At 46.8% G+C, this 22,254-nt stretch overlaps 1 protein-coding gene across 1 annotated transcript in view; it reads right to left on the bottom strand.

The window, feature by feature from the left end:
• Positions 1–22,254, bottom strand: part of NF1 (neurofibromin 1) — a 261,133-nt gene that overhangs the window by 173,089 nt on the left and 65,790 nt on the right. The window contains 9 exon segments of the mRNA XM_032217021.1: positions 7,660–7,795; positions 10,340–10,443; positions 11,458–11,619; positions 12,424–12,635; positions 12,716–12,897; positions 13,839–13,955; positions 15,719–15,802; positions 16,680–16,802; positions 20,390–20,529. Coding sequence (XP_032072912.1) covers positions 7,660–7,795; positions 10,340–10,443; positions 11,458–11,619; positions 12,424–12,635; positions 12,716–12,897; positions 13,839–13,955; positions 15,719–15,802; positions 16,680–16,802; positions 20,390–20,529 — 1,260 coding nt within the window.

The raw sequence follows: 22,254 nt of genomic DNA, 5'->3' as shown, positions 1-22,254 counted from the left end.
CATTTTACATGCGTTAAAGTCCACCTCAGCATACAGGTTTGACACATCCCAACTACAACCCAGGATCCATCCCACTTTGGTGACTCTAATAAACCAATTGACAACAAAACAAAGAATTTTCTTGCTGGAAAACAAAGAAAAATAAATAAAACGCAACCAAACAAAGCAAAAACTAGAGAAAAAAAAACCTCTGCTATTTTGAAATGCCAAAAAGGTTGTAAGACAAAACCATTATTGAATTTTAACCCCTCCCCCCCCTTTTTAACAACGTTTGCGCCAAGGTAGGCAACTGGTGACCAAAAAATTGCACGTGCCTCTCCCCTTTCCCCCCGGGGTCTCATACCTGTGACTTCAGACTACACTGCCAAGCTTGACACAGGTTTGCCATTTTCCAACTGCATGTTTTTCTTTTTTTTTAAATGGCAAATATAAATTAGCTGCATTCCACCTCCAGTTTGTATTTACCTAACAGTCTTGTCTTAAAGCACACCCACATAAAAGAAACCACATTGTTTGACGTCAAAGGGGCACGGTGGCTCAGTGGTTAAAGATGCTCAGTGGTCAGCTGGAAAGTGACAGATCGGGTTCAGGAGCCAAACCCCATGTGACAGGGTGAGCTACAGAGGTGGGTGTCACAGAATGTAACAACCAGTCACCCAGAATCAAAAATGTGAGCGCCTTCAAACACACGGTGATTATATAGGACAGGATAGCGCCAGGGAAGGCAGGTGGGTCCAGCCACTGATTAGAACAGTGATGGCGAACCTATGACACACGTGTCAGTGCTGACACGCGTAGCCATTTCGGGTGACACGCACATGCTCCCCAAACTTGTTTCAGCGGCAGCTCTCAGCCTGGGCGGCAGCGTCACGCAGGCTGTGGAAGGAGGAGGAGGAGGAGGAGGAGGAGGAGGGAACCAACCAAAGAGAGGCTTTTACCGGGTCTGCGCCCCACAGCCAGGACCGTCCTGGCGCCTCAAGCCGCGTTTCTTCCTGCAAAGCCCTTCGGGCAACCCGAGAGTTCCGCTTGACGCCAGAAGGGCTTTGCAGGAAGAAACGCGGCTTGAGGCGCCAGGACGGTCCTGGCTGTGGGGCGCAGACTCAGTAAAAGCCTCTCTTTGGTTGGTTCCCTCCTCCTCCTCCTCCTCCTCCCCCTCCTTCCACAGCCTGCGTGATGCTGCCGCCCAGGCTGAGAGCTGCCGCTGCTGCACAACTGAGGGAGGGAGAGGGAAAGCAGAGGTAGCCTCAAATTCCACCGTTGGGACAGGGGAAAGGGCTTGTCCCTCAAGAGTGGGGGGGGATAGAGGTGGGAAGAAGGGGCCCGGCCTGTCCCCAGCGCCCCCCACAGACGGATTACGGATCGAACGCTTCTCTCTCTGCAGCCTTTTTCTGCAAGTCCCAGCTACTCAGCGGGGCGTCATCATTTCCGGGGGGTTGCAGTTTTCCAGCTCAGATATCAGGATCCGCCGGGATTAAGTGGGAGAAAACGCCGCTGGCCGAGCGGAACAAACACATCCAAAGGTTAATCTTATTTTACGAAAACGCAACTTCCAAAAGTCGATCGTGGCCTCCGTCAAGAAGCTCTTCCCCCACCCCCCACCCATTCTGGGGTCTTGGTGTCCCTCGGCTAAGATCCACCCCGGAAAGCAGAACGGGGGCAGCCCTCCTGTAATTCTGGCTGGGTTAAAGAGCAGGGATGGAGGAGCCATATCACACCTTCATTCAAAGGGTGGGGAGGGGGAGGCCCGATAAAGTCCCTCCCTTGGGGTGTCTGAAGTCCCAGCTGAAGCAGCCGAAGGAAAAAGGATAAGCATCCGTCGCTGCCCAATGGCACTTGGGGTAACCCCGCTGGGCAGAGCCAGTCGAGGCTCATCCTGCAAATGAGGGTTTCCTTTGGGGAGGGCCAGGTGGTTTCAAGCACACCAAACAGCCAATCTCTCTCTCTCCGTCCCCCTTCCTTTGCTCCTGGGGCTGCAGAACTTTCCATGGGCTCAACAGTAATTGAGTAAAATTCTAAGCCACTGCAGTAGCTGCTTTTGGTTTTATTTTTTTTAATATTTATCAGTCTCTCTTTTAGTTGAAGAGTTGAAGTCCACAAGGCTTAAAGCTGTCAGGTTTGAAGACCCTGGGTTTTTTTCCTAAAGGGTTAGGGGTGCAAGGTTCTTGTAACTTGACAGCTTTAAGACTTGCACGCTTCAATGCCAGAGTTTCTGAGCCAACATTTTGGTTGCTAAGCAGGACCATTGGTAAGTGATACTGATAATAATATCAAGGGCAACATACGAAATCGACTGATGAACAAAGAAGTTACTAAGCAGCTATGTTAAATAATTTGTTTTTGGTTTATTAAATACAATTATATTGCAATTATATATTTTTGTAGTTTAAACTATAAATTGCGCAAAATTATGTTTTTGTCGAAGTGACACACAACGCGAGTTATGCTCGATTTTTTGCCGATTTTTGACACACCACGCCAAAAAGGTTGCCCATCACTGGATTAGAACTACCGATTTGCCTGAAACCGGTCCAAACCGGCAGCAGCCAATGACAGTTCCTGCCCCTCTAGCAGTTTGAAAGCAGGCAAATGTGAGTAGATAAACAGGTACCACTTCAGTGGGAAGGTTAACAGTGTTTTGTGTACTTTTGGCATATAGGTATGTGTTCTGACACCCCCACCCCCCCCAGCCTGTGAATAAACCAGAACACAGGCTTGGCTGTTTGCCACTGTTCAATTACTGAGATAACGAATCCTTTGGCTGAGGGCCCAGGCAACTCACTTTCAATAGAGTAGCTCTGCAGCAACCCAGATAGTTCAAACGAAACAACGCAGATAGTCCAAACGAACAGACACAGCTAGAATACACAGATAGATTTTCTTAACTACTAATTTGAACAGTTGTTTCCTGCAAATGTCCCCTCCCAACGCCTCACCTATAATCTCTCTTGGGAGGGGCCAATCAAAAACCACCTGTGCTTAATCATCTTCTGTGAGTCTGCCTACAGAGTTGCTAATTCCATTTCTCAGCCCTTCTCAATCTAGCATCAGGACAAACTGCCTTTGATCCTCCCCACTGCTCCATGCCTCAGGCGCCTCCTGGTGGTCAACCAGCCTCTCTGATCCCTGCTCTGAGTCTGAACCCTGCCCAGGGTCCTCCACATCGTCCAGGACAGACTCATATGGTTCCTTGCTATCCGAGTCCATCAGCAGCTCAACCGGATCCTGCTGGGCCACAACACTATCCCTCACTGCAGGGCCTTTCCCCCGGGTCTGATGCTCAGGGTGCAGCCTCGAGGGACATTGTGCATGGTAGGCCCGCATCAAAGTGGGGACGTGCATGTCTGTTGCATCGGCCCAAGTCCCCCGTCCGGCCCATCGTCCTTCCAGTCCACCAAGTACTGGAATCGTCCCTTTAGCCATCTCGAGTCCCAGATCCGGGCCACTTCGTGCGTAAGCTGCTCCTCTGCCTCACGCGTGACGGCTGGGGCGGAGAAGGTGGGCGGAGAGGACAAGCCGACCGTTCAGGGACCAGGAGCAAGCAATGGAACACTGGGTGCACTCGCATCGAGCATGGCAAGGCCTCCACCGGGAACAGCCAAAGGTAACGGTGGTCCAACCGCTTAGCCGGCCGGTGGGACGGAAGGTGTCGCGTGGACAGCCACATGCGATCTCCCACAGCCAACTCCAGCACCACACGCCGAGACCTGTCCGCCACCCCCTTGTAGTCCTCTTTGGCTTGAGTCAGATAGCGGCGCACCACTTGGTGGACCACCTGGAGTTCCGATAGGAAGTCCTGCGCTGCGGGGACCGGGGAGTCGACTGGGGTAAGAGGAAAGAAGCAAGGGTGATACCCGCCGTTAGCCAGGAAGGGCATCGTCCGCGTGGAGGTGTGCTGCAAGTTGTTAAATGCAAACTCCGCCACGGCCAAGTAGTCCACCCAGTTGTTCTGCTGCTGATTTACGAAGCAGCACAGGTACTGCTCCAAGATCCCGATCACCTTCTCCATCCCCCCGTCGGTTTCAGGATGGTGCACCGAGGACAAACAAATGTGGACATCCAGAGCCTCCATCAGCCCTTTCCAGAACTGGGCCGTGAACTGCGCTCTACGGTCCAACACAACCCGATCAGGTAGGCCGTGCAGCCGGAAGATGTGCTGGATAAACATGTGGGCGGTGGCGCAGGCTGTCGGCAATCTCCGACACAGAATGAAATGCGCCATCTTCGTGAGCATGTCCACCACCACAAGGACCATGGTAAACCCCGAAAACAGAGGCAATTTCATCAGAAAGTCCATGGACACGGCTCGCCAGGGTCTGTCCGGGGTCAGCAATGGCTGAAGCAGCCCTGGAGGAGCTCCTATTGCTGACTTGGCCTGCCGACACTGTACACAAGAGGTGACATACGTCTGTACATCGTGTCATAAGCAGGGCCACCAGAAGGTACGGGAGACCAGGTTCAAAGTGTTGAAAAGGCCAAAATGTTCCACTGTCGGATTGTCATGGCACTGGGAGAGAATCAAGGGGAACATAAAGCCTGTCCCAGTACTTCAAGAGATCATTGTTGAAGGTCCACGGGGAGGCCGGCCCTACCTCTGCCCTCTGTTGCTCCACCCACTCTTCGTACCGCTGCGTGTCCCATATCCAAGGCCATAAGTCCACGGGCTTGTGAACTGTAGCGGAGGATTCACAGGCAAAACTGTGCAGGGTGCAAGAGGGTCTGCGGTGCAAGTGTACTCAGGTTTTCTGGACAGGGCATCCACCTTTTGGTTGCGCGCACTCGGGATGTAGGAATCAGGGGCAGAGGATAACGGTTGCGCACCGTGATCGCATTCAAGCGACGATAATCACAACAGAGTCTCAGATCCCCGGTCTTCTTGATGAACAAGACCAGGGAAGACAGTGGCGAAGACGAGGGCTGGATAAAAACCTGGGCAAGGTTCTTGTCCAGAAAGTCCCACAATGCGGCCAACTCCGGCTCGGACATGGAGTACAGGCAACCCACAGGGAGCTGCGCATCCGGCACCAATGGGGAAGTCATAAGGCCGGTGCAGCGGCAACCGGTCTGCCTCCTGCTCGCTGAAGACGTCCATGAACTCCGCTAAGTCTGGCAGCAAGGACACCCTGGGCGAACTCAGCACCTGGCCTGCACAGACATGACGGGTGTGGTCGACACATTGCAGGGACGGGAACGTGACCAGTTTCTGGGACCAATAAATCTTGGGGTCGTGCGCCCGCAGCCAGGCCAAGCCCAGGACCACGGGGAAATTCAGGCCTGAGGCAATGTAAAACTGGATGGCCTCCTCGTGATCCCCAATGACCAGGTGCAAGGGCTGCACGGCGGCCTTGACAGGCCCAGACAGAAGTACCCGGCCGTCAATGGTCTCGACCAGCATCGGTGGGTCCAGCGGACACAGAGGGATGGCATACTTGGTCGCAAATGCCACATCTATAATCTCTGTTGGGAGGGGCCAATCAACAACAACCTGTGCTTAATCATCTTCGGTGAGTCTGCCTACGGAGTTGCTGCTTCCGTTTCTCAGCCCTTCTCAATCTAGCATCAGGGACAAACTGCCTTTGATCCTCCACACTGATCCATGCCTCAGGCGCCTCCTGGTGGCCAACCAGCCTCTCTGGTCCCTGCTCTGAGGTTCCTCGCTATCTGAGTCCATCAGCAGCTCAACCGGATCCTGCTGGGCCACAACAGGCATGTGGGTCACATGACCACAGAAGTGTCTTCGGACAATGCTGGCTCCCTCGGCTAAGAAGCCAAGATAAGTATCGTTCCCTAGAGTCAGACATGACTGGACAGGGAAACCTTTACCTTTAGTTTGACTTCAAACCTGTGAGGAAATGTCGACTGAATCTCTCATCTCAAACAGCCTCCAGGTACAGTATAGGAAAGGTTACTAGTCCCCCCCAGAGTTTACATCCTGCTATTTATATGCCAGCCATATTCCTTTCAATGCAAAAGGCTGGGTTCTAGGTGATTCATCCTAGACTTGGCTTCAAGGAGTGCATGTCTTCACCCAAATATTCAGAAAGACGGTGAGAAAAGTTTGTTTTTGAATATATGGGAGGATTGTGCAATGCCTGGAAGAAACACTGAGTTGGAGAAAGGAAACCACTGCTGATACATGGCACATCCCAAAATCTACACAAGTTCTTCTCGCTTTCTAAGCATCCTTAGGGAGCCGAGGTGGTGCAGTGGTTAGGGTGCAGTACTGAAGGCCACTACAGCTGACTGTTATCTGCAGTTCAGCGGTTCTAATCTCACCAGCTCAAGGTTGACTCAGCCTTCCATCCTTCCGAGGTGGGTAAAATGAGGACCCAGATTGTTGGGGGCGATATGCTGACTCTGTAAACCGCTTAGAGAGGGCTGAAAGCCCTATGAAGCGGTATATAAGTCTAACTGCTATTGCTATCCTGGAAGATCAGCACAGCTTAGCAAAAGCCTCATCCCTCTGCCTTCCAAAGAGAAGAACAGGAAAGTCTGCTCTTATAGAAACATTTAGGAAGTGGGCAAAGGTCCAGCCATTTCTTTTTTAATACATCCAAAATCAGAGCAGCATGACGGGAAATCCGCACTCCTTGAGGTTTGGGAACAGCAAGAACTACAGGGAAGACTAAATGTTCTCCATCATCAAATTAGGCTCTGACATCTCTTCCCCAGGAAGCCATGAATTTGACTCATTAGGGCTCAGACATGACTGCCAGTATGTGAGAAGATGGGACACAACCTCCCTAACATTATAGTATAGATCAGACCAGAGGCAGATGACCTGCGGCACTCCACAGGGCTCAACTACAATTTCCATTAATGCTTGGGGCAATATTGTAGGAATTTACATGCAATGATATCTGGGGAAGTTCAGGAATAAGTTGGACAGCCTCAGGTGACTTACGCCTGGATTTTAAAAAAAAACAAAGCAGAAGAATGACGAACAATGAATAAGCATTTCCTTGAGCCAGCTGCTTGTTCTCAGAGAGAATCCTGGATATAAGTGTCCCAGGATAATGTTGCAGGATACAATCTGGGTGTCGGTCACTGTGATCAGAGGTTGTGTCTTCTGAGCTTTTGGACTCATGCTGGAGCCCATCCTCAGGGAAAATTCACCCCACAGAGAACAATCTCAGAGCACACTGAGAAGTTCCCTAAGGATAAACTCAGTGGTGGGTTACAACCAGTTTGCCCCAGTACGAGTGTACCGGTGCCTGCCAGGAGCACCAGGTACCGTTCCAGTACGGTGCTCCAGAGAGCCTGCCTGCCTGTCCACGCTCCTTACCTGTATTTGAGCTGTTCGGGGCTTCCACGCACATGGACAGAGTATACGGTGCCTGCGCAACACTCCGCCGAGCAGCTGGAGCGTCGCAGAGGCGTCACGGAGGATGGCGGGTGGTAAGTATGCATGTGCGCACTGTGCGTGTTCATGTGGTGGATGCTTGGCCTCATTGCAAGGTACTAGTTGCAATGGGATCCAGAACCCACCACTGGATGAGCTCCAGCATGAGTCCAAAAGTTCAGAAGATAAAATCTCTGATCCCAGTGACCGGCCAGATCCTGCAGTCCTCAGTAGGCTTCCTAAATCCCACTGTGTAACAGCAAAGTGCTTGGTCTTTCCCCATTTTCCAACCTAACAATAGTTGGCGGACTGTTTCATACCTGATAGAGACAATGGCAAACGCTCCGCAGCTGCGGTGGGAACTCGGTGGAAGAGTTGATGATGGCATGGAAGAACTTCTCGGTCATCTGAAGGAGGATCCGCTGGTTACTCTCGAGGCTTTCACTGGATTCCAACCTGTAAGACAAGCCTCTCCTAAGCTCTCTGGCTTCCGTTTTAAAAAATGGGTCAGGTGTGGGGCTTCTGCAAGATCCACACTGCAACTATGGTTCTCTCCTGCTTAGTGCTACCAACAGAGAAGGGAGGCAGACTTCCCCAGCTCAGAAATTTCAAAAGTGAATTAGAGTAGAAATTAACAACAGAATTGCCAGGCTGCTGAATTGTCTGGGAGTTGCTGTTCCAACACAGTGGATAGTAACTCTCTCCATCAGTGATGGTGAATGTTTTAAGCTTGACGTGTGTTCTGACCTAGGCTTCCCAAGAGCAGGAAGCAAACTCCTTGTCCTAGCAAAAAACCCTTTTATTAATTTAGTGAGAATTTTGCTCATTCACAGCCAGAAAAGTCTTTCAAGGGAGGATTTACAGTCACAGACCTAATCTGGCTTGGAGAGCTGCCAGGCAGATATCTGCAAAACTTGGCAAGGAGTCTCGGAGAGTCACGAACCAATTAAGCGAACTAATTGTCTCCTGTAAACTCCACTCCCCTCTCGCTCCTCTTTTATTTCCTCTGGGAGGGGCCATTCAGCGTCCACCTGTGGGCCTTACTCCCAAGTCAACCCCCGTTCTTTAGCTGTTCCCTTTGTCTGGCAACTCTGTGCATGCCTACACTGGAAACAGACTCCAGCTGTTTGTCTGCCTCATTGATGCCTGACTGTGAAGGCAGCTCTGGAACGAGCTCCCCGTGGGGATCCGTACCCTCACCACCCTTCAGACCTTCCGCGCAGCCCTCAAGAACTGGCTATCCTGCCAGGCCTGGGGGTAGAGATTGATCTGCCCCCACCCGAATGTTGGATGAATGTTGTTTACTTTTTAATTATATGTAATGTTATATGTTATTGTCTGTATCCCCCTTCCTATGAGTTGTTAGCCGCCCTGAGTCCCCTCAGGGAAAAGGGCGGCCTATAAATAAACCCATTCATTCATTCATTCATTCATTCATTCATTCATATCTGGCATATGGCTCTGGCCCCCTCTCTGCCTCAGACACAGAGCCCTCATCAGAGCCTTCCCCAGACTCCAGAATTGGCCCATGTTCCTCCCAAACTCCTCACTGTTTGAATCTTCTGCCAGCTCTGCTGGCAGGCCACAACATGTCAAAAGTCCAGAAAATGCCTCCCTTGACTTTGCTGGTTTGTCAGACAGACACAGATATACCCACCCCGGGCAAACAAGAACTCGTCAGACCCTCTGAAAGCCACACAAGTCAGCTCTGCTCTCAGAAGGTCCTTGGAGCCTCCAAAAATCATGTAAAAATGCTCACGTGACTTTTGGAGGCTCCAGAGGACCCCTAAGGACAAGGTGACTTTGCAGGATTTTCAGCGGGTCCAGAGGCCCCAGGTGTCAAAAGGTCACCATCACCAGACTATATTCAAGATTCCAACTGGATCATCGGTTATCAGACGATTGAGTCTTCCCCATTAGCTGTCCCTGCAACTATTTCTCCCAGTGAATGGAAAAGGTTGGCTGTTGAACTTTATTACTATCTGCCTATGTCCAGGAGGGAAAAAAGCACTGTGTTGCAAATATTAAAACTGACTCCTAATCATATTGTATATATGTAATGATATGTCTGCATTTTTATTTTTTTACTTAGCAAATTTGGGTACCGCCCATCTCATTCTCAGCTATAAAACTGCTCTGAGAACCAGTCTTGGATGAAAAACAGAATATGCATATAAGAAAAAAAAAGGAGTTTTCTTTTAGCAAGAGTAATTTCATTTCAATCTCTCATAGCCTGCCACACTCCAAAACATTCGTATCTAAAGTAGGTAGCGAAAAATTCAACATGGCCCTAAAGGAATGAGAGCATTTCCCACTGCTCCAAGAAAGACCCTGTTTTTTTCTCCGTTTCTACCTAATCCCTCATATACAGGAGAGGCAGGCTCCAGGTATTGATTAGAGAATTTAATCTAGATCAGCCTTTCTCAAATTTGGCACCTTTAAGATGTGTGAACTTCAACTCCCAGAATTCCCCAGCTAGAGTTCTGAGAGCAGAAGTCCACACATCTCAAAGTTGCCAAGGTTGAAAAACACTGATCCAGACCAGTGCTTCTCAATCTTGGATGACTTTAAGATGTTATGGACTTTAACTCCTAGAATACTCCAGCTAGCCACGCTGGGTCTGGTATTCTGGGAGTTGAAGTCCACACATCTTAAAAGTTGTTAAGGTTGAGAAACGCTGTGCTCTTCTCCTACCTCTTATTTTTCCCCACAAAAATCCTCCCATTCAATCCACGTTGGCCTTTTAGAAAACACTTAGCACCTGGCTGTTTTGCTGGGCATGGTTTAAAAAAAAATGGTGAGAAAAAATAGCCTTGAAAGACAGCTTCTGTCATGCCTCTTTTCGACAAAGATCCAGGGATGAGACCCTTATTATTCAAACTTCAAAACCAGGGAGAAAAACAAAAAGAGGAGGAAAAATAAGAAAGAATACAAACTCCGCCCTCTTTCTCCTCTCGCCCACCCGCCCCCTTGTCCCCCATCACTATTCCAAAATCAAACCTTGTAGGGTCGACTTCGAAGCTCACAGGCTGCCATTCTGGAGATGTGATTACAGTTCTTAATAAAGGTTCCAAAAGCTTTTGTAGATAGGTTGCACCATACACCTGCATGAGAGAGTTCAAACTGGTTTCAGCTGAGAAAAAAAAAGGTAGAGGGGAATTCTGCCTACCAGGTATTCATCTGGCTAGTCCTTAGCCTGGTCAGCTTCAGCACATTAGTTCGCTTGCTGGTTTTGAGGCTGGGGATGGCGGGGGCTGTGCATCTCAAGCGCAGCTGATCCTCAGAAGGAGCTCCAGTGACTAAAGCAGGCAAAGTGGGGAAGGGGTAAGAGAAGGCAGCAGCTGTTCCGGGTAGCCATTTTGGGCACCGCGCATCGAGCATTTGGAGGCTGAAAACGCAATGCGCGGAGCCTCAGTGGCAATCTCTGCAGTCAGGAAGAGGACGTGCGGAGGCCGAAGGGTAGGGCCTAGTGGGTGGGCGGAGCTACATTCAAAGTATAAGACTCATCCAAATTTTCAGCCTCTTTTAGGGGGGAACATCTTTTACTCTGAAAAATACAGTATATATCCTTGTTCACACCTTTAGCTTCTTACTTTATGACCATTTTGTTTCTTATTATGCTTTTGTAGGTAACATGCCTATTTTGGGGGTCATAGACCTCTTTTCCCTATGCAAGTTTTCAGTAACGTTTTCCTACTGGCACAGAAGGAAAAGAAGCTGATTGGGAGATCTAGCAAGCAGAGCCGAGAACAAAGAGGAAGGGGATATCCCCGAAACACAACGTCTACGGGCAATCCAAAATCTGAAACTGCTGCGGCACAAAATATTGACAGCTGCCATTTAGACATTAAAAAAGACAGCAGGCCCCCCTAAATTAGATTTTTTAAAAGCCTGCCTGCATCCTTAATAACTGCCGTATTGGGAGTTCTGCGTATTAGTGTAAAATCAGCGTATTGAATCATTTTACTGTGATTTTATTCAGACAACAGTTACAAACTTCAAACCTGCATATTAAGAGGGAAGGCCAAGTTTTTCCAAGCCCATCAGGTTTGGTGGGTCTTAACCTTTTGGCCCCCAAATCTCTCTAAATGACAACCAGATTCAAAAGTCAAATTTACCTTAAAGCAGAAAGTCATTATTTTGCTAGCCAGGCTGTTTCCCCTGAAGAGCGTCTGCATGGAATCGGCCAGCTCCACTTCTTTAGAAAACATGTTCCAGAGCAGCTGGTAAAGCAAGTGCCTCGAGTCAAAAAGGGTGACAAGAACACGGGCTAGTTCATCCTCCAGGGGGGAAAAAACAGAAAGTTTTAAATTAGTTTTTGTTCTTGATTCATTGAATAAGCCACAGTTGGTTGGGTTGGTGCAGCATTCAAAACTACAAGCCAATACAGTTAACAAGATTGGACTTAAAATTACAATATACAGGTAGTCCTTGTTTGCCTTTTGGTACTGTCCGGGAGGGGTGGTGGTGTAGACGAATCAAAATTTGGAATTAAAATTGCCCGGAGAAATATCAACCACCTCAGATATGCAGATGATACCACTCTAATGACAGAAAGTGAAGAGGAACTAAAGCGCCTCTTGATGCAGGTGAAGAAGGAACTCAACATTAAGAAAACTAAGATCATGGCATCAGGCCCTCTCAATTCCTAGCAAATAGATGGGGAAGAAATGGTGGTAATGACCAATTTTATTTTCCTGGGCTCCAAGGTCACCGCAGATGGGGACTGCAGCCAAGAAATTAAAAAGACGCTTGTTCCTGGGGAGGAAAGCTATGGCAAATCTAGAGAGAATACTAAAAAGCAGAGACATCACCCTGCCAACAAAAGGGCGTCAAGGCTGTGGTTTTCCCAGTTGCAATGGATGGCTGTGAAAGTTGGACCATATGAAAGGCTGAGCACCAAAGAATGGAGGCTTTTGAACTCTGGTGCTGGGGAAGACTCCTGCAAGTCCCTTGGACTGCAAGGCCATCCAACCGGTCAGTCCTAGAGGAGATCATCCCTGTGTTTGTTTTGAAAATTTAAAAAAAACCTTTTTTTTTTAAAAAAAAAAAGAAGAAGCAACCGACGGTGCGATTCATCTTACCCACTGGGAACAAGGCACCACGTTAGCCAAGGCCATAGCAATGGGCAATTCTCCTTGGTCACCCATCATGGTGACCAACTCCACCAATCTCTCAAACCGATCCGCCAGCACAGTTTCCGCCAGGGTGTCGAACTCAGTGCCCTGTTGCAGAATTTTGGTGAGGACCTCCATGAATGTAGCTCTCGTCTGGAGATCCTTGTGATATCCTAACCCTACCAACCAACAACAGAAGAGTTTGGGTGCAGTTTGGGCATTTCCAAAGTCCACAAAGGAGAAACAGATCCATTTTTACCTATAGAATGCATAAGGCCGCTATCCACGTTTGCGTTGAGCAAGTTTGACATAGCCAGAACGGTGCAGTGTCGCAAGGAAGCCAGCCTTCGAGACATCCCACGTTTCCGCCCGCCTGTTTGTGCACTCTCATCTTCCACTTCACTGCAGTCATTAAGGAGGTTCATAAACAGGGTGAAGTACCTAAATGTATATTTTAAAAAAAAGGTTTGCATCGCTCCGGGAAGATCATCTTATAATCGCTAAAAGTGGTCACCTCAAAACATTTGATCTGCAAAATAGATGCTTTTCTGCATGACATATTCAGTGTTCAGACATGCACCCCCAAGTTCATTTCCAGGATATCTACTCTTAAGGTAAAGGTTCGCCTCGCACATGTGTGCTAGTCGTTCCCAACTCTAGAGGACAGTGCTCATCTCCGTTTCAAAGCCGAAGAGCCAGCACTGTCCAAAGACATCTCTGTGGTCAGGTGGTCGGCATGACTCAATGCCGAAGGTGCACAGAACGCTGTTACCTTCCCATCAAAGTGGTCCTTGTTTTTCTACTTGCATTTTTTACGTGCTTTCGAACTCCAAGGTTGGCAGAAGCTGCAACAAGTAACGGGAGCTCACTCCGTTACGCGGCGCTAGGGACTCAAAACTGCTGAACTGCTGACCTTTCTGATCGACAAGCTCAGCATCTTAGCCACTGAGCCACCGTGTCCCCACGGTGATAATTTACATGGTGTAAATCTACTCTTACAGTGGATATAAAAAGCCTAGCTTTTTATTCTTATTTTTCTTCTTCTTCGGTTCTTCTTGGATGAGAAGTGAAATGTTTCCAAAGAAAACACCAAGAAAGTCCAGGTGCCTTTTGGAAAAGGGACCTTTGGGATAACCATGACCTGATTGAGAAGCTCCACAGTCATTTCAGTTTGTTTTTCAACTGAATTGCGGAGGTGGAAAAAAATTCTGGAGTGATGTATCTTGGTCTAATCTTTTTACATCTCAAAAACCTGGCATTTTAACAGGGGCATGGAGTCCATACACCCACTGTATGCATTCATGCCTCGGCAATGGTTATTGACCAAGTAGAACAGAAGTTTAGCTATTTCAATCTGTGAAGTGCTGAAAATAGGCCTTTACTTGAGAAATAACTGGGATTTAGCTTCCATCAATTCAACTCCATCTCCTTCTTCTGGTTGAAGTGGAAGCCCGGCCAGAAGAGAGACAACAGCTTCCATGCTTGCCTGGTCCAAGTCTCTAGACAATAAAACAATGAATGAAATGAAATCGATGAAAAGTGCATTTTTCACATACCATATTTTTTGGATTATGATGCACTTTTCCCCCCAAAATCTGGGTGCGTCTTATACACCGAATACAGCATTTTTGGCCTCCCAAAACCCCGCCCACTTCACAAAAATGGGTGTGCAGAGGGTTTGGGAGGCCTGCAAAGTGCTCCTGGGGGCTGGAGAGGATCAAAACGAGCAAAAAATGGGCAGTTTTTTTGCTTGCTTTTGTCTCCCCCCCCCCCAGCCCCCCAGAGCACTCTACAAGCCTCCTAAAGGCTATGCATGCCCTCTTTTTTTTGGCAAAAAACGGGTTGTTTTTTGCTCATGTTTGCCCCCTCCCCCAGCCCCTGGGAGCACTTTGCAGGCCTCTCAAACTCTCCCCATACTACGTTTTTCACAAAAAAATGAGGCGTGCAGAGGGTTTAGGAGGTCTGCAGAGTGCAAAAACTTTTTTAAAAAATTTACCTCTTCAAAATTTTGGTGCGTCTTATACTCCGGTGCATCTTATACTCCGAAAAATACGGTCATTTTCACATGGGAAGCATGGGATCCTCTCAGTTTGAGACAAGCAATCTTAAGACTCTTTGGAGTCTTAAGTCCAAAGCAACCAAAAGTCTTAAGATTGCTTGTCTCAAGCTAAGAGGGAGGGGCCTGGTTAAAGTCACATGCAGACCTTCCATAGCTGAGGCTAAACTTGAACTTGAGTTTCTACCCAACTTTTGGAATGAGAGGAAGGAACTGACCTAAAGTTACCATGGATTCCACGTCTAAGAGAGGACTAGAACCTGGATCTTCCCAGTCCCAATACATGAACCTTACGTCATACTGATTCTTGAGAGAGAAGGATGGACGGAAGCACCACCACACGTCTCACCAGGAAGATCTTGTAGATGAGGAGGACTAGAACCAGGACTTCCCCATTTCTATTCCTACACTTTTAGCAGTATATCAGACTGTCTCTCGGTCTGAGAATGGCTGCCCCAAAATGACTCATGGAACTTCTGGGGCTGAAGGTGTATGTCAGGCTTGGAAGCCATCTTTGCCTTTAGGCCTCAAGCCTGCCACATATTCAAGCATGTTCTACTGTGGGGAACTGGGAGGGGGGATTGTATAGAGCACAGGAAATAGGTAGCCAAAATAACATTCCTTCTCAGAAAATCAGTCTTGTCCCTGCACCTGGACTGACATGGATGGGAGGAATCTTCTTTTGGGACAATGATTGATTGGACCATGTGATGAACCTGGGGGTGTTTGTGGCAGAGTCTTGAACTTTCAACTGGGTGAGGAAAACCTAGAAGCTTTCAGGTTCGGGTTTTCCCAGATGTGCCAACATGGCTCTTTTAATAAATTGGAACTTTGAGGAATCTGTAGCTTCGGATTCTTTTTTGATTGAGGATGCTACCTGGAACCCTGACAGTGGATTAGAATCAGAGTCCTTCACTTTTCGTCCAAATGCATCAAACTGGCTCTTGTCAACATAAACACAATTAACACAATTTGAGTCCTTGGGAGAAGGGCAGCATATAAATCCAATAAACCTAAACCTAAACAAAATGTGCACTTGCTATAATTTCTTTTCTATTCTGTCCACAAGCGTTCATCCATCCATTCATCCATCCATTCATCCATTCTACCTCAAGACTGAACTCCATCTGTTATTAATCAACCGCCCTATACATTATTTTTAACAACCTGCTACATAGATAGCGTAGGTGACACAGCTAATTTTACCTTGTCAGACATTTCACATCCTCATCTGTAGCCTGGTTGGATGTTCCCATAACCCAGTCGGTCAAGTATTCCACCATCTTGTTCCTGGAGTTCAGAATTACAGAGCAAAACGTATGGAAACAACATCTGACAAAATCCAAATTAAAGAGGCTACGTGGAACGTTTTCCAAATGCTAAATAAAATGCTACCTTGGAAATCTTACATTGATCCCTCCCTCGCCACAGAATCAATACAATTGCATCATTTTCTCTTATAGCAACCATGCCGGTTTTCTACCACTAGCTAAATGCGTTATTAGTAGCTATCCCATCATAAAACGGCCACGCGGCATTAGCAATCAACTGGGGTGATGAGTTCCCTCCCCTCTTGACATGTATGGTTGTGCGACTGTTGTTTACTTTTATTATTTGTATTTTGTTTTTTATGTTCCCCTTTTTCCCCCTTGAATTGTTCACTGCCCGGAGTCCTCCCGGAGAAGGGCGGCATACAAATAATAAAATTCTATTCTATTCTATTCTATTCTATTCTATTCTATTCTTTGGCTAACATGGAAAAGCTGAGGTGGTTTGCGACTCGCTAGTACATAGACGGGAGCCACTCAAAAACCTTGCAGATCTTGTAGGTGAGTATGGGAAACTGAAGTAAAAAGTCTGTGAAAATATTAGAAGTTGAGTTTAATCTGAAGGAGACTTTATTTTTATTTATTAAAATGTGTTTTTTAACTGTTACTTCTGGGACTTATGGTCCTCTTTGTCTTAACTTCCAAGAATGCTTGTAGTTTTCACTTTCTTCTCTCTACTAAATTTATTTACTGTCGGTCCACTAGTTGGCATGCCCTCAACCGTCACTATTCCAAAATCAAACCTTGTAGGCTCCACTTCAATGCTAACAGGCTGCCATTCTGGAGATGCAATTATAGTTCTTAATAAAGGCTCCAAAAGCTTCCATCAAACCTCTCACCTGAATTTCATTTCTTGGCAGAAGGACAGATCATCTCGCCTCTCCATCATTACCTTCACAAGTTGGCAGAGTTTGGTTTTGATCTGAATTGCATGCACCAGATTCCCGAGGACACGCACGTACCTGTGAGATGATAGAAGGCAGTGATGGCTAATCTTTTTGTCCTTGCGTGCCAAAAGCGTGCCCATACCCATAATGCAATGTGCGTGCAACACACCCACCCTGCGCCCTGTTTGGGCCTAGCAGGCCTCCCGGCAGCCTCCTCGGACCAAAAATGGGGTGCAGGGAGAGCGTGCGATCCCAGCCTCCCCCCCCCATGCATGTGCATGTGCCTCCCGCGTGCACGGCAGAGACCCGAAAATCAGCTGGCCAGCGGGAGGCATGCGCACATGCGCGGAGGAACTGAGCTGGGCAACAGCTCACATGCCCACAGAGAGGGCTCCACATGCCACCTTTGGCACGCGTGACATAGGTTCGCCATCACGGATATAAGGCCTGTCAATTATGAAGCTTCCAAAAACTGCCAACATCACTCTGAGCATCTTCTCCAAAGCCATCACAGGCCAAGAATGAGGATTGGATTTTTCCTAATAAATCAGTATTCCCATGCTGGTACCTGGATTGGGCTACGCTATTGCAGTGGAATCTGAGGCTGGGTTACAGGAAGGTGGGGGCATTTCCCCCCCCAAAAACGTAAAAGACAAGTCAGCTTTGAGTTCCTGATATGCAGAAAGAAGTTGAGAAGGGATCCTCTCTAAACCTTTCATAGGCTTTATCTGATAAATTATGCAGATTGTGCTTTAATCTGGCAAGCTTCCTGTCTATGGGCGGACAGCAATAAAGAAACACTCTGAGCAATTCATGGTGTCTTTCTTGGTTCCTTGTGCCTGATAGCTATCTGGAGATTAAGGTAAAGGTAAAGGTTCCCCTCGCACATATGTGCTAGTTGTTCCTGACTCTAGGGGGCAGTGCTCATCTCCTTTTCAAAGCCAAAGAGCCAGCGCTGTACAAAGACATCTACATGGTCATGTGGCCGGCATGACTAAACGCCGAAGGCTCATGGAACGCTGTTATCTTCTCACCAAAGTAGTGCCTATTTTTCTACTTGCACTTTTTACATTCTTTTGAACAGATAGGTGGCAGAAGCTGGGACAAGTAATGGGAGCTCACTCCATTACACGGTGCTAGGGATTCTAACTGCCGACCTTTCTGATCAACAAGCTCAGCATCTTAGCCACTGAGCCACCATGTCCCTGGAGATTATGAAATTCAACCTATCCACAGGAGATCCAGTTTCAATGCATGGATAGATTTTATCTGTTGAAGTAAGCCATCATAACCATGACTGAAAATATATGAATAGTACAGCACCTAAAAAAAAAAAGAAACCACTTTCAATGGCTCCTCTTATCCAAGAAATAACAATGGTATCTTCGGAGATGGTTCAGTTATGATAGCCTGCGTGTTAACTTTTAAAAAAAGAATTGGCTGCATATTTGAAAGGATTGCTGCCAAAATTTCCAGATGTTTTTAGGATTTTAATTTTTAGGAGTCTCCTTTCCTCTCACTTGTTCTTTTTTTACTGCAAAGCCTTTGAGAGATTTTTACAAATAGAAATCACACGAGAATAAAGATACAAAAAGGGAAGTAAGATGATAAAAAATAAAACATAAATTAAAACCTTATAAAAAACATTTAAGGGCTTTTTTTGGGTTATGGTTATGATTTTTCAAACACGTAAATTAAGCACAGAAAAGATCTTTGTTTTGTTTCTCAATCTGGAGGGGCTCCACAAAACAGATTTTGGGAAAATACCTGTAGTCTCTTGGTTGTAAGTTACCTATCCTTTCTCTTAGATACGTTGCCTGTCCTTTCTCTAGGATCTCCTGAATCTGAATCAGCGGCTGAATGGCATAAGTCAACCAGCTGTGAATCTTACAAACTGGTAGATCAACCCACTCAAGCAGACCAAGGAGATAAGGACCGGGAGAACAAGAACCACGGTGGCTCAGTGGTTAGAGTGCAGTACTGCAGGCTACTTCAGCTGACTGCTAGTTCGGCAGTTCAAATCTCACCGGCTCAAGGTTGACTCATCCTTCCATCCTTCCGAGGTGGGTAAAATGGGGACTCAGATTGTTGGGGACAATAGGCCAACTCTGTAAACTGCTTAGAGGGGGCTGTAAAGCACTGTGAAGTGGGATATAAGTGCTATTGCTATGAGATCAGATTCTGGATGGGTTGCTAGCTCCAAGATACAGGGCAACTTTGAAGGACAGAATGAAGGATCCTTTATTCAGGAAGCAATGAGAATGCCTCTGACTCATGCCCACAGCCGGGCCTTCGTAGGAGCAGCTACCAGCATGTTACTCTCTGTTAGACTGGTGTTCTAGGGCAGGGCCCCCAACCTTTTGGGCACCAGGGACTGGAGCCGTGGAGACAGGTTTTTCTGTGGACCAGAGGGACTGTGGTTTCGTCTGCTGCCTGCATCCTATTGATGGGGCTTCACTTATTCGCGCGGCCTGGTTTCTGCCATGCCATGGGCCAGTGCTGGTCCACAGAGCAGGGGTTGGGGATCCCTGTTCTAGAGGACCAGTTGGTGGAACTCCCTGTTGTTTGAATCCTACACTGACAGACTAGTCTTATTTCTCTACTGCTTCCTCATTCACCTTCCGAGATTCACGTGATGTCAGCTACTTACCTTCTAGTTCTTCCAAGGTGTCTCTTTTGGCTATGACTTTGGATGGACTCTTCAGGCTCTGAATGCCTGAACTCTCAGCTTCAATCTCCATTGGCACTACCAGCATTGTGCCTAGGGCACAAGGCAAGATCTATGGTATCAGGAGCCATGGTGGTACAGTGGTTAAAAATGCAGTATTGCAGGCTAACTCTGTCCACAGACAGGAGTTCGATCCTGACCGGTTCAGGGTTGACTCAGCCTTCTGTTCTTCCAAGGTCAGTAAAATGAGGACTCAAAATGTTGGGGACAATGCAATGACTTTTAAACCACTCAGAGTGTCAGGTCACATATATCCCTATTGGGATGCTGCTGCCATTCTGGTGGGGAAAGGGCCTGGACGCATTCCTCAGTTTATGACCTTCTTCCTGGTACCTGTCTATCCTGTGCTTTGATTTACCTTCCTGGGTATATAAGGGGGGAGGGCCATCTGTTTTGTCAGCTCCTGAGCCTCCAGCAGAACAACCTCTTATCACCTTCTCACCCTGCGATTCTCAAACCATTCTTCGCACATGGGGATTGGCTTATTCAATGTCGGACTGAGGGGAGAGCGTTTCTAAATGTTTTAATATAATGGGATTGGTTGGGAATCCTCAGATCCTGCTTTCTTTGTCTTGCTATCACTTTCCTTCCAATAAAGGTTTCCTTTTAAAATGCTAAGTGCTTCAAGAGTTCTACTTTCTTAAGCTGAAAGGAGAGACAAGTCCTTTACAGCACAGAGAGTGCTGTAAAACATTATATATAGCGGCATATAAGTCTGCTATTGCTATTTTGCCTTCCTGGTATTTTTCCTGGAACTTGGGTGCAACTGCTCAGCCAAGCACTCTACTTGCCCTTTTGTTAACTAAATAACAGTCCCATCATTCAACCAAATTAAGCTTGCTTCTGTGTGATTGTTGGGTCTACAACCGGACACCCTCGCTCTGCTAAAAAACACACAGGCTACAGGGAGAACCAGAGGAGTGAACTGACTTGCCTAACTAGATTCAGCATCATGGTCTCAATCCTGGCTTGCCCAAGGTGTTCCGAGCTGCCTTCAGTGTGGTTATCAAGCAGGTTCTTCATGATCGCAATAGTCTGCTCCACAAACTGCGTATTGGTATCATTTAACAAGACCTGCACAGGAGCGAAACATGCTGTTGGTTATACACTTCCACCATGTTTCCTTTGAAATTGTTTTAATTTTCTGCTTTGTGGGTTAGCAACGTTTTCAGACCCTTGATAAATTTCTGATTAGCCCACCTATGCTGTCAAAACCCATTTGAGAACACAGATATTTTGCACGATTTGGGCATCCCATAAAATCTCAATGGCTAACATATGCTAACTATAATATGTACTTTAACTTCAGCTATAACTTTTTTTAAAAAAAAATAGTATTTCGATGAACAATGACATCATCTAAACATGATAAAGGCATCGTGTTTACATTTCTTTGGATAGAAAAAAAGACATAGTGATTGATGTCTATGGAAATTCTCGATCATCCAGGTCACGGTTGTCGCAAAGGTGCTTTTTCCAAAGGCAACTGAATTTTGTTTTCCTTTGAGGAAAAGTGAAGCTTCTTGGATTAGAAATAAAATGTCTTTTAGGAAAAGCAAAGTCCAGATGCCTTTGGAAAAAGCACTGTTGGGACAAAATGATTCATAGCATCTAAATGAAGAAGGTTTATCTAGATCAGTGTTTTTCAACCTTTTTTGTGCAAAGGCACACTTTTTTCATGAAAAAAATCACGAGGCACACCACCATTAGAAAATGTTAAAAAAATTTAACTCTGTGCCTATATTGACTATATATAAAGTAATTCTCCCACGGCACACCTTACACTATGTCACGGCACACTAGTGTGCCACGGCACAGTGGTTGAAAAACACTGATCTAGATATTAAGGATGGAAAACCAGCTAGTACTTCAGGCCAAGTTCTGTTGAGGACAAACTATTCCCCAAAATTAATTTCCTATGTAGAAAGCTTCAGAATCAGCCAACGAACCAACCAACCAACCAACCAATGAATGAATCAGGTTGTCTGTCAGATAAAAAACTGATTCCAAGAGCAAAAGGTGGCTTATATGAACACCCAGTCAGTTATCATGACTCTGAGTTATTGTTGTGGCCCGCCAGTGAGGAGATTGGGGAGTAACATGGGTCAATCCTGGGGGCTGGGGAAAGCTCAGATGAGGGTTCTATTACAGAGGCAGAGAGGGGACTAGACAGCAGTGAGGCAGAGGAATAGCTAGAGCCTGTTCCCAGTGTGTGCATGCGCAGAGCTACCAGAAGACAAGAACAACTAAGAAAGCAGGGTCAACTTGGGAGTAAAGCCACACTTTGGAGGTAATTGGTCCCTCTCATAGGAAACAAAAGAGGAGTAAACGGGGAGGGGGCTCTTGCAGCAAACAATTTATTCCTTCGGTCATTTCAAGAGTGAAAAGTTCTGTTTGTAACTATAAGAGACTCTGTGCCAAGTGTTGCCTTGCCCTGCATTTGGAAACTAGTTATCTGGCTGCTCTCCAAGTGAGATAAGGTTCGTGGTGATAATTATTCCTCTGAAAGACTGTTTGCCAAGCCTTGCTGACTGTGAATGAAAGGAATTTGCAGTCGTGTGAATAAAAGAGGTTTTGCCAGGATCAAGACTCTGCTTCATGCTTTTTAAGGAAGCCTAGATCAGAACAGTTATTTTGTTTTTAAGCACTGTCCTTATCCCAATAGTCTGTCTTCTAAATACAGGAGTATGGTAGAAAGGAGTAATCTCAACTTACAACTACAATTTGATCCCAAAATCTCATTCCTAAGCAAAGCAGTTGCTCATTTGAGTTTTGGCCCATTTTACAACCTCCCTTGCC

This window comes from Thamnophis elegans, chromosome 4, assembly GCF_009769535.1.
Source record: "Thamnophis elegans isolate rThaEle1 chromosome 4, rThaEle1.pri, whole genome shotgun sequence".
Classification (NCBI taxonomy): domain Eukaryota; kingdom Metazoa; phylum Chordata; class Lepidosauria; order Squamata; family Colubridae; genus Thamnophis; species Thamnophis elegans.
This window is presented reverse-complemented; position numbering and strand designations above follow the sequence as displayed.